The sequence below is a fragment of the Schistocerca piceifrons genome, chromosome 2 (assembly GCF_021461385.2).
Source record: "Schistocerca piceifrons isolate TAMUIC-IGC-003096 chromosome 2, iqSchPice1.1, whole genome shotgun sequence".
Taxonomy (NCBI): domain Eukaryota; kingdom Metazoa; phylum Arthropoda; class Insecta; order Orthoptera; family Acrididae; genus Schistocerca; species Schistocerca piceifrons.
This window is the reverse complement of record NC_060139.1, coordinates 330,358,559-330,371,950: the sequence shown is the minus strand read 5'-3', so window position 1 is coordinate 330,371,950 and position 13,392 is coordinate 330,358,559. Positions and strand designations below refer to the sequence as shown.

At 37.9% G+C, this 13,392-nt stretch overlaps 1 protein-coding gene across 2 annotated transcripts in view; it reads right to left on the bottom strand.

The window, feature by feature from the left end:
• The window catches only part of LOC124776547 (targeting protein for Xklp2-like), a 135,622-nt gene that overhangs the window by 19,647 nt on the left and 102,583 nt on the right, over positions 1 to 13,392 (bottom strand). For both annotated transcript variants that reach the window (XM_047251577.1, XM_047251578.1), the window contains exons 8-10: positions 9,244 to 9,396; positions 8,256 to 8,429; positions 7,936 to 8,154 (exon numbers count right to left, since the gene is read on the bottom strand). In XM_047251577.1, the coding sequence (XP_047107533.1) occupies positions 7,936 to 8,154; positions 8,256 to 8,429; positions 9,244 to 9,396 (546 nt within the window). The remainder of the gene's footprint in view (positions 1 to 7,935; positions 8,155 to 8,255; positions 8,430 to 9,243; positions 9,397 to 13,392) is intronic.

Here is a 13,392-nt window from a genome sequence, read left to right as displayed (position 1 = left end):
CGATTTTTTTTTTTTTAAGTGCTGGGAAGATTATATTTTATAAGAACCAGGTCATCGACTTGGTACTGAGGTTCCACAGCCTTTTCGTTACACTTACTTACTCTTTGTTGTGCCTTTTAAATTAAATTTTTAGAAACTATTTCCCGATTTACTTCGTAATTGACACTACATTGTTCAGGCCAATTAAAACTCTTAATTAGAGGTTCTCCTACAAAAGGTTTGCCTATAACTTCTAAAGGTACCAACACAGTCAATAAATGGGGGAATTCATTTAGGGTAAGTTCAAAGTCCTTAATTTTCGTTGCCCATGAAGTATGTTTGTCATGGCAGTAAGTACGACATAATTTTCCAATTTCCTTTATTACTCACTCAAACAGATTTGATGATGGGTTATAATTTGATATTAACACTTGTCGAATACCTTCCCATGCTAGGAATTCTCTAAATTTGTTATTCACAAATTATGGTCCGTTATCCGTAAGAAACAGTTTTGGTTTACCTACTTCTAGAAGGTATTGTTGAAAACGGTGTATAACCATCTGTGTATTTGCTTTTTTAATGGGATATAGTTTGACACATTTTGACCAACATTCTATGATAACCAAAATATATGATACTCCTCCCTTTCCTTGTGGAACTGGACCAAGAAAAATCTGCCACTGTGAGATCATGTAATGACTTAGGAATAATAGAATATATTTTGTATTTCATGTATTTTTCTCTTACTTTCTGGCAAGTTTCACAGGTTCTAATCAAAGATGCTATTTTATGCCCTAGTTTCTTGAAATAATAAAACTTATTCATACGGGATATATATTTTCTGATTCCGAAGTGTCCATATCCGGTGTGAACGTACCATACAAGTTTGTCATCCATTACCTTCGGAATACATAAGCACCATCGCTGTGATGTTATGCCATCTCTCCAAAACAAGTTATGATCTATAATTTTCCATTTTCCTAATTGATTAGGATGTAACGAGTTCTGGATACACATAGAAAATATTTCTGTGAAATACGGTTCATCATGGATAATCCTTGTTATTCTTTGACACATTTCCTTTACAAGGATGTTAGGATATTCTGCTGACATAAAATTAATGGCAAAAATAATTTCGGGTCCTTCCAGGCGTTTTAAGTCTTCCATTCCTATGAGTAGTCTTGATAACATATCAGGTACAATATTTTGCATATTGTATCTTTATGTCTTATTCCTGTAGGAAAAGCATCCATCGCATCAACCTACTGTGTAGTAATTGACTACTCATCAGAAAAGATAAAGCTTGATGATCTGTATAAATATGGATTCCTGATCCTCAGACTAGTGTCTGAAACTTGTGAATACTCCACACAATCGCCAATAGTTCCTTTTCGGTAGCTGTGTAATTTAGTTTGTGCTTATTTAGGCTACGGCTAGCAAAAGCTATGGTTCTGTGCCCTACATCACTTGGATCCCATTCTCCCCCGAAAAGTTCAGCAGTAAGACCATAATCAGATGCATCTGTCTAAAGTTTAAACGGTTCGCCCATAACTGGATGATGTAATATGGGTGACTCAACAAGCGCTCTCTTAACATTTTGAAACGCATCATTTTCACCTTGGTCCCAAGTCCACAGTACTCCCTTTCTTAATAAACTTAAATTCTCAGGTCATTTAACTCTTGCCCTCATACGTACTGTCGATAGTATCAGGCCATATCTATAAATCCTTTTAACTGTCTTACATTTCTGGAGTGCAGACATCCTTTGATAGCTTTTGTGTGTTCAGTGTCCGGTCTAATTCCCTTTACCCTTATAATACGATCCAAGTAGTTAAGTTCTTGGCGTGAAAAAAACGATTTTGACAGCTTCACCGTAATACCTTTCTCTTTGAATCTTTTCAGAGTCTTGCACAAAGTGAGGCAATGTTCCTGCCAAGTAGCTGATATTATTAGGATATCGTCTATGTATATTATCAAATCCTTCAATAAGTCTCTCCCTAGTGATCCATCTAACGCACGTATAAATACAGACACAGAGATATTAAGTACGAATGGAAAACATTGAAATGATATATGATATGATTTTCCATCAAATAAAAAGGCTGTATATTTTTTGGATTATGGATGTAGTTTTATCTGCCAATATCCTGCAGTTAAGTCCATTGTGCTGAAGAATCTTGCCTTTTCAAATTTGGATAACAGTTTGTCGATTTCGATTCAATGTACGAGTGCCTAAGACTAATCGTACCCTGCCTCTAGCTTTCTTCACCACGACCAGAGGATTATTCATTACACTGGAACTTTGTTCTATAATATTATCATCAATCATTTTGTTAATCTCATCCCGAACTGCTTCCTTCAAACTCACTGGTATTGGATACGGTTTGCAAAAGAATGGAGTGTCACCTTTGATTTTGAACTTACAGATATAGTTGCTAATGTTACCTGGACAATCGGAAAACACCACTTCATACTCCATTAAAATGTTTACATAAATTTCGCCTTTTTGATCGGTTAATATTAGGGATTCATTAACTTTGTCTTGTATATCAGTTCGATGTGTTTCTTGATCCACATTATTGATTTTTGGTGATAACCGAGTTCTAGATGTTACTCGCAGACACCGGCACTCAGCTGTTTGTCCCTAAATGTGACCATTTGTCACAAATGGTGTCCAGCATCTACTGTCCCCTCTACCAAAACAAAGATGATGTTCATCAAAGTTTAAGAGGACTTTAAACTCTAACAACCAATCTACACCAAACAGTACATCTCCATTAATATTGTCTACTATTAGTAGCGTTTGATGAAATAACATATTTCCAATACTGCAGTTAACTTTGAGTTTTGTATTTTACAAGTTTACTTTTTGTTCCCATTATCCCAATTATGTACACTCCAGTCACTGGCAATAATGGCAAGTGCTGTTTATTTTGTAGTGAGAAAAAAAAAAATGCATTTGAGATGAGTGATACCTCACTTTCTGAATCTGTAAATACGCAAATCTCTGAATTTTCCACTGTTCCTGCTATTATAGGTTGTGGGTTATTAGTGGCTAAGCTTGGTTCTTCAAGCAGCAAGTATTCCTTCGTGGGTATCTTGTGTGTAAAGTTAATATAGCTATACGGAATAAGGCCTCCTAATGTATCTCCACAACCTGGACCCCGGCCCTTGATCCAGGTCGAACAATGTTTTCCTGATTACTACTAATTATGGGCTGGTTACCGAAATGAGATAATACATTCCCATTCTGTGTTTTATGGTTACTCAGTACAAATTTTTGAGAAGCTACTGGATCTAAATTTGAATGTGAATTCTTCTTTTGATAATCATTGTTACAACTTTTCTTATTGTACTGGTGTACTTTTGCTAAGTTTGCCTCGTGCTTTTTAAAATTATTTCCACTATTTCTTTTACAGTTTGAACTTTCACCTTGGTGTAAAGTTTCGTTGCGGTCTTTATCACATCAAGTGTGTCAACAAAAAACAACAACTCTTCTATCATTTTCCAACTATTACATAATATGTCTTTTCTTGCATAGATTGGCAATCGTCTAACTAAAATATGTACTAATCCTTCTTCTACCACTGGCTTATCTAAATTTTTTGCTTGTGTTAAATGCCAATGGGAATATTTCCACACAGTACCCCAAGTAGTATTATAATATTTTGGGTCCCACAGATCTGATATTAACTTTTCTTGAGCACTGGCAGACCAGTACATCTCTTTATAAATTTCTTTTGAAAGTCTTCCCAAGAGGAAAAATTCTCAATATTTACAGTTCCTCATTCTGAGGCTTCCCCTAGAAGGTACCCCACAGCAAATTCGATATTCTTAGAATCTTCCCAATCTTTTTAAAGATGGGTTGGATGTACATCTCCATCCAGCTTAAATTCAGGGAATTGTCTAGATAACCCTGAATTACATCTCCATCCGGCTTAAATTCAGGGAATTGTCTAGATAACCCTGAATTACCTTCCCATTGCAAATCAGTCACTGCTTCACTAGTTAACACAACATTAGGTGAAGTTACCCTTTCTTCTACTTTGTTTTGGATAAGCTTAATTTCTCTCAACAGGTCGTCCACACCCTTCCTGGTATCATTAAGTTCGGAAGAAAGAATAGGCAATAACATTCCCGGATGTTATTCTCTTGGTAACCTTTCGATCTATAATGCACACGTGCTCTGATATTTTAACAATACCAGAGAAGGAAGTTGCTACTTACCATATAGCGGAGATGCTGAGTCGAGATAGGCACAACAAAAAGATTCACACAATTAAAGCTTTCGGCCTTTGTCAGCAGCACACACACACCACCACCACCACCACCACCACTACTACTACTACTACTACTACTACAACTGCTGCTGCTGAAAAGGGCTTTAAAGGCTGAAAGCTTTAATTGTACGAATCTTTTTGTTGTGCCTCTCTCGACTCAGCATCTCCGCTACATAAGTAGCAACTTTCCTTCTCTGGTATTGTTATAATATCAGAGTTAGCTATTTTCTCTCTGAAATTCCTTTCTACATTATCTACCCATGTATTGACACCTTTGATTTGCAATTGAATAATTGGCATTAAATCATTATGCTTATGCACACTCTCAAAGTATTCATTCCCTGTCTTCCATCATTATATTTAATATTGTACATGTTTTCAAAAGATTCTAATCTTTCAATAAGTTCTGATTCTAAATTATTACATTTGTTCTCAATGTCAAGTTTAACATTTTCAATAAATCTTGAAAAGTGTCATTCTGTTTCTGACTAAGGTCAATAAACATATGATTTATATGAGTGGTCAAAGAATTTGTCAACTCGTTATTTAAATCTACTTGTAAATTCTCTACTTTATTACTTATGGCATCGAATTCAGTCTTTAAAGCACCTTTGCCTTCGCATAGATTACTAAAATTCCTTGCTTTGAGAGTCGACTTTGGCGTTCAACAAACCTAAAATTTGTCATTTGAGCATTTAACTGAGAATTTACCAAGTCTAGTTCTTTTCTTAGAGTCGCACTCTGAGCATTTAATTGAGAATTTAATGAGTTTTAACTTAAGACTCTGAGCTTCGATTAAATTTATCAACTCAGCCCAGTCAGGCACTTCTTTGCTAATCTTCATGGCCATAGCTGCGTCTTGAGTTTCCCCAACCTGTTGTATATTTTCTATACTTTTATATACCTTAGCTCTTGTAAGAATTTAAAACTAACTTTAAATATGGTAATTACACAATAACAGTTCACTCAACAGTACCTTGTGTTACTTTGTACTAAAGTAATCAAGTTTTGTTTCACGCTCACCCAGCATAGAATTCTCATCGCGTAGGTGAGTGGATGTGGGAGCAGGTCAGCACCGGTGAACAGCAGCTAGGGCCGGCAGTGTCAGATGTATGTTCGTTTCCGCGTCTGCATGCCCGCGATGTGTGCGAGAGCTCTATACTCCCCGCACTGGATCTTCTTTGATGAAGCATTCTATGCGTACTACTTCTTAGATAAGTATGCCAAAATCTTCTTTACTATTTTTATCGTTGTGAATTTTTCATTTCTTCAATGTTTTTCCATTTAAATCTCACTCCATGGATACTTAAACGTATTCCAATGTCTCGGAGTATTTCCCTTGTCTTATTATGTTTGGTTGCTATGGCAACACGTGACAGCTTCTTCTCTTGTTTTTTACTTAAAATTCCTGTTTTCTTAGTCCTTTCACACAGGTCGCCATGTTCTAACATTCTGATGACGAAGTGTGAGTTGTATCGGCTAATTCTCCCAAACCACCCTCCACTTCTTTACGAGGTGACTTACTTGGAATTTGCAGCCACTCTTCTTTGCTGAATAGCCGGCTGCTGGAAACCCTCTTGACTTCTCTTTCTACTTATGAAATAATTAGACATACAAACTTTACTTTCTGCCAACTATCGATGTATTTGACCTTCATACACAATAAAAGTCTCACTTTCCACATGAATGTGTGCCTTCCTGCAAGTCTCTTTTACAGTACGACGTTACAAACAAATTGGTTTACAGTTAAAAGCAAGTTGGCTTGGATACCACGACCTTCCTTAACATGAATCATAATATGAGTCTTGCCTCTAACAAGGTTGCGTCAAGAGTCTACAAGAGTACTTTTTTCAACTGTTCTTGTTTTAATGAAAATAGTCAATAACACAATAAGCACAGAGCTGCATATAAACTCCATGGTTCTTCCTTACACACCCACTAAAACATCTATGGATTGCCCGACAGGTACTTGTCGGTGCCGTCCGACTGCCGCGTCTACTTTCTTCCCGCGACTGATTTTAAACCTGCACACACAAGCATGTGATGCACAGTAGGCAGGATACTACCATCCCACACTCATATCCAGAATATCGTGTGTTTGAGACAGTAGAAGGCTGAGTGGTTCTACAATTTACACAGAAATTCTCAAATCGCTACAGACAATGCCTCCCCCCTTTAACTTTCCTGCTATTTTCCCAACCAGTTTACCCTTCCCTTTCCTGCTGAGGTGAAGGCCATGCCTAGTATAATCCCACCTATTGAGAGAATCAACAGGAACCACACCAATGTGTGATCCTGCACCTGACATAAGCAGCCGTTCCAACTCCAAATTAACTCTTGACAGAAGAGTTCAAATGAGGTTGGTAATGGCGCCCAAGAAAAGAACAAATTCAACACTAGTATGCTTCGATGCTGATGCAATCTTTGCCAGGTCACACTAATACTGTATCCAAGATCTCTGTCAATACTATTACTGGGCCCACCTGCTATAACCACGGTTTTTTCTTAGTGAAATCTTTGCAAAGTGGCTATTTCCACGGGTGAACGTGCATTGTTTTCCTTTCAACTCTTGCTCTATGGGGGACCAGCAGGCTGCTAGCTCATTGCTGTATAGAATATCTACTAATAAATCAGCACTTAAATATACAGCTAGGCCGATATGTCGATATTTATCCCATCAACATTTTGATACTTTTTTTGATATCTTGAGGGCTGATAATGATATTTTTTTAAATATCAGTATATCAGATTCCTGATATTAACAGTACTACTCATAACATTACCAATGTTAAGCATTGCTCAAGTTTCAGCTTGAACGTATCATAAATAAATGTGTTAATATTTTATTCATTTTGTAGATGTCTGGTGTGTTACGCAATCTTGTACAGACAACAATGATAGGACAACAATGTTAATGTGTGATTCAGTACTGTTAGGTGGAAAAATAATGTTTGTTGCTCAAAACAGTTTTCTGTACCAGAACTGTAAAATTCTTGATGATAATCAATTCATGAAAGCCGGTACAGAATAGTAGAGAAAGACTTATATTCAATTATGCATTTGCTTTAAATATATGTAAAATTACACCAATAGCAATTTTATACTCACTGATACAGAAGCTCCAATTAGGAGCACCGAAGGACAGAGCTGAAAATAACTTTGAAAATTACTCCTAAGAAATCAGCACAGAAGAAATTTTAACAGTATAAAGAGGGAGAGAGGGTTTGTGTGTTGTGTACTTCACACTGATATACACTCCTTCAGTCTGAGGCCAGAATGCAATGATTCCCAAGAAGCCTGGGAAAAATACAATTATCTTTTTGTTGCTGTTACTACCTGAAGTAAGACTACACCTATTTCCACCAAGTCTACAGTTTGAGACCGTAATAGATATTTTTACAATTTCAGCTCTTGTTTTGTAATAGTTCCCAAAATTACTTAGTATGCCACACAAACAAGATAAGGACAGCCACACCAAAGCTCCAGTCACAGTCTAATAGTGATGGGACAATAATTTCATTTCTGTGCTGTAATACTAGACGAAAACCTCACATATCACATACATTTCATACTCTCTGCTCTGTAAAACAAAAATGTATTCACAACTTCAATTTAAATGCAAGCAGAACACATTTCAAATTTAGAAGTGCAAAGTGTTTCTACATAGTAAACTTACTTGTCTCCTGCGTTCCTCCATAAGTACTTCCTTCTCTTTCATTTTCATTTCAAACCTCTCACGTTCTTTTGAACGAATTTCAGTATTTAAGCATACGTCCGTTATTTCCTTCAGTACACGGTGCGGCTTCACTGGTTCAAATGGCTTTTTCAAGAGGACAACAGGAGGCCTGGCTTTAAACCGTGCTGCTTCTGCTGCTGCTCGACGTTCTTCTTCAAGCTACAACGAAGAATTAGAATCTGTGTGCACACCGAACACCAGTATTTGTAGTACTTTAAGCAAAGCTTTTTAACAAAGAATGTGGTGGTGGAGAAACTTACTTTAGCCTTCTGCGCTTCTTCATGCAGTCGTCTTCTTTCCTCTGTATACAAATGGAAAGGTTCAGGCTGTGTAGGGGAGTGGGATTTTACTTCCAATTGTGAGACTGAGCATTTTACTGATTTGGGTATTGGCTTTGCATGGAATTCCCGAGCTCTTTTCTCCTCTTCTAAAAACTGAAACAGTAATTCTGATGTACTAGCTGTAAACAGAGAAAACTACACGAAGCAAGTGCCATGATGGGAAATGTTGGAGCAAAAGTCATTTCAGCATTGTTATTGGCAGCGTACTGGAAGATGTCTAACTCAGGAACTGAAAGCAACTGTTGGTCTTCAAATTACAATAATTACTTAATATGGGGACAAGGAGCCCTTCTAAACACTGACAAGACAGTACAGAATGTTTAGCTTCCTGAACAGAAAAGTTCTTTCTCCAGCAACAGGAGAGGTGTGGCAACATGTGAGCAGTCACATTGTCACAAGAATGCATAATGAACTGAACAAATCAAGAATATATCTAACCCACTGTTGTATCACAGCTGGACAAAAGGTAAAGAAATGAAATAAGGAAGAAAACATGCTTTTGGCAACACAGATGAAAATCATGATAAAAGATTTCTGGAATATTTGATCTCTATGTACATGTGCAAGAAGTATGCCATAGCATGCTGTTAAAATTGAGTATTACGTGACATGTCAATGCTACACCAACAAGTTAGGTATTTTATTACTAACATATCATCATTTAACATTCAGACAATCTTAGTCACATCTTTACCTGTAAGTTTATGTTTTTCCTTAAACACATTATACAAATTATTACTTTTTATCCAACAGTAATGTATCAGGCTTTTATCCAATATCAGCTCTAGTATTGTTCCTGAACAATGAACATTTCTTATGTGACACTGTACAGTTCCTACCAAGCTAAATCCTTGCATCATTACTCCTGCCTCTCTGAAGATAAACTGTAAGAATACTTTTTACATACCTGCCTTATTTTTTCTTCTTTCTGTTGCTGTCTTATCTTGTCCCTCTCCTCAAATGTGAACGGTGCAATTACTGTTACACGCTTTGTAGGTGTTGCTTTCTTTACCCCTTTCTGTTCTATATCATTGTTAATTATTACTTCTGCCACTTTTTTCTAGTAAGAAAAAGACAAGCTTTATGAGTATAGAAATGACATCATGAAACACCGTATGCTGCCCTCCCCTCCTTTTTTTTTCTTCAAGGTGTGCCAGATTCAAAGACATCACCAGTTTTACACATGCCGTGAATACAAGAATATATCATGTTAAAAGGATGTTTGAAAACTATTAAAATACAGAAAATATTTAAAGATTTTTGTTAACAATAAAGCATAAAATACACAGTACTGACAGGGGAGGTGTGCATGCACCTTTACACTTCATAACTTGATAATACTAAAATTTTACACGGTCTTAACTTCTATTTTGAACTTCATTACACAATTGCCACTTTATATTTGCATTATTCTATAATGTTGATATTACGCGTATATGGTTGAACACTTTTGGTTCTGGTTAGTATTATCATCCTTTGACTGTTTGGCTGTAAGCTAATATTTGGCTCATGCATAACCAATAAGAAATATATTGTTAATGGTAATAGATTAGCAAGCTAGATCCTGCTCAGCACTAACATCTCAACAAAGTTGATAATTTCATTGTCCGGGGGGAAATATGTGGCCAGTTACATTGCGTCAGTTATATACACACTCTGTAGGGTGTAACTGAAGTATTGGTCTCCCCACTATTCTATCCTGTGCTGGCCTCTTCCACCTGAGAAAAACTACTGCAACCTACACAAATTTTGTCTCCCTCTCCAGAGTTTACCTTCCCCCACCCTGAAGCTTCCTGACATAGAAGCCAGAGCAAGTGCGCCTATCATGAGAGAGGCCAGAGAGACTCACCAAGCAACATTCTACCAATGCCCTCTTGACAGCAAGTATTTAGGCCACTGCTGCTGACTGGACTCACTCAGTTACTAACAGTCACTCACTCAGTCACTCTCACTGATTCATTCTGGTTTGGCAGCTGTCATTCATAGCAGAGTGGGCTTAAGCTAAAACAGTACACAGCGGGATTTTTGTTTTACCAATAGTGATACTAAGGTTTGTAGTAGTTAAAATACCAATATTGTCTGCGAGAAAACTATTATGGAAGATCTTGTAGCATAACACACTGACTCTCTTAAGAGCTCTACAGTGGTGATGAGGATACTACAGTGGCGACTAAGGCACTACAGTGTGACAAGGATGCTACAGAGGGGACGAGAATAATTCAGTGCCGATCAAAGGTAATCCATTTGGCTGAAGATTTTGCTTGCTTCTCTTGTGTTTTAACTTGTAGGAGTTATAGTGTTAAAGTGCTTGTAATCGCTAATTTTTTGTTGTGTTCTCGCATATATTCCAAGAGGAGTTCTGCCAAGCTAATCAATTTTCTCTTTTCAAAGGCTTTGCTTGCTTTTTACTATAACATATCTGTGTAAACCATGACTTCCCCACCCCATCCAAACCCTGCCTCAGCCACTGACAGCCAATGTGATGGATCTGACAAGTTTTTCAGTTTCAGAACCAACAAATTGCTACCTTACTGACGACAGTACAACAACTACTGGCTGCACAAACTGTGTCGGCAGCCCAACAAGTACCCCGACCAGCATACCAACATTCCAGCAGTTTAACGACACAGAATAGAAATGGCACGAATACCTGACTCAGTTCCAAGCACACTGTCAAGTTCATCATGTTCAAGGTACTGTAAAGTTATAACATTTCCTTTCGTTTGTGCGGTTCTCAGTGTTTCACATCTACATCTACATCCATACTCCGCAAGCAACCTGACGGTGTGTGGCAGAGGGTAATTTGAGTACCTCTATTGGTTCTCCCTTCTGTTCCAGTCTCGTATTTTTCGCGGAAAGAAAGACTGTCCGTATGCCTCTGTGTGGGCTCTAATCACTGATTTTATCCTCATGGTCTCTTCGCGAGATATACGTAGGAGGGAGCAATATAATGTTTGACTCCGCAGTGAAGTTATGTTCTCGAAACTTCAACAAAAGCCCGTACCGAGCGTCTCTCCTGCAGAGTCTTCCACTGCAGTTTATCTATGATTTCCGTAACACTTTTGCGATTACTAAATGATCCTGTAAAGAAGCACGCTGCTCTCCGTTGGACCTTCTCTATCTCTTCTATCAACTATCTGGTACAGATCCCACACTCTTGAGCAATATTCAAGCAGTGAGCGAACAAGTGTACTGTAACCTACTTCCTTTGTTTTCGGATTGCATTTCCTTAGGATTCTTCCAATGTATCTCAGTCTGGCATCTGCTTTACTGACAATCAACTTTATATTATCATTCCATTTTAAATCACTCCTAATGCCTACTCCAAGATAGTTTATGGAATTAACTGCTTCCAGTTGCTGATCTGCTATATTGTAGCTAAATGATAAAGGATCTTTCTTTCTATGTATTTGCAGCACATTACACTTGTCTACATTGAGATTCAATTGCCATTCCCTGCACCATGCGTCAATTTGTTGCAGATCCTCCTGCATTTCAGTACAATTTTCCATTGCTACAACTTCTCGATATACTACAGCATCATCCGCAAAAAGCTTCAGTGAACTTCCGATGTCATTCAAAAGGTCATTTATGTATATTGTGAATAGTAACGATCCTACGACACTCCCCTGCGGCACACCTGAAATCACTGTTACTTCGGACGACTTCTCTCCATTGAGAATGACATGCTGCGTTGTGTTATCTAGGAACTCTTCAATCCAATCACACAATTAGTCTGATAGTCCATACGCTCTTACTTTGTTCATTAAACAACTGTAGGTAACTGTATCAAACGTCTTGCGGAAGTCAAGAAACATGACATCTACCTGGGAACCAGTGTCTATGGCCCTTTGAGTCTCGGGACGAATAGCGCGAGCTAAGTTTCACACGGTGATCTTTTTCGAAACCCATGCTGATTCCTACAGAGTAGATTTCTAGTCTCCAGAAAAATCATTATTCTCTAACATAATGTGTGTTCCAAAATTCTACAACTGATCGACATTAGAGATATAGGTCTATAGTTCTGCACATTTGTTCGATGTCCCTTCTTGAAAATGGGGATGACCTGTGCCCTTTTCCAATCCTTTGGAACGCTACGCTCTTCTAGAGACCTACGGTATACCACTGCACGAAGGGAGGCAAATTCCTTGCGTACTCTGTGTAAAATCGAACTGGTATCCCATCAGGTCCAGCGGCCTTTCATCTTTTGAGTGATTTTAATTGTTTTCTATCCCTCTGTCATCTATTTCGATATCTACCATTTTGTCATCTGTGCGACAATCTAGAGAGGGAACTACAGTGCAGTCTTCCTCTGTGAAAGCTTTGGAAAAAGACATTTAGTATTTCGGCCTTTAGTCTGTCATCCTCTGTTTCAGTACCATTTTGGTCACAGAGTGTCTGGACATTTTGTTTTGATCCATCTACCGCTTTGACATAAGACCAAAATTTCTTAGGATTTTCTGCCAAGTCAGTATATGAAAGTCTACTTTCGAATTCATTGAACGCCTCTCGCATAGCCCTCCTCACACTACATTTCGCTTCGCGTAATTTTTGTTTGTCTGCAAGGCTTTGGCTATGTTTATGTTTGCTGTGAAGATCCCTTTGCTTCCGCAGCAGTTTTCTAATTTGGTTGTTGTACCACGGTGGCTCTTTTCCATCTCTTACGATCTTGCTTGGCACATACTCATCTAATGGATATTGTATGATAGTTTTTAACTTTGTCCACTGATCCTCAACACTATCTGTACTTGAGACAAAACTTTTGTATTGAGCCGTCAGGTACTCTGAAATCTGCTTTTTGCCACTTTTGCTAAACAGAAAAATCTTCCTACCTTTTTTAATATTTCGATTTACAACTGAAATCATCGATGCAGTAACCACTTTATGGGTTAATACAAAAATTATTCCCAACTGTATCTCCCGACGAACTCAACTATGACTAAGTTGGGGTTGGGGTTGATTTGGGGGAGAAGACCAAACAGTGAGGTCATCGATCTCATCTGCTTAGGGAAGTATGGGGAAGGAAGTCGGCCATGCCCTTTCAAAGGAACCATCC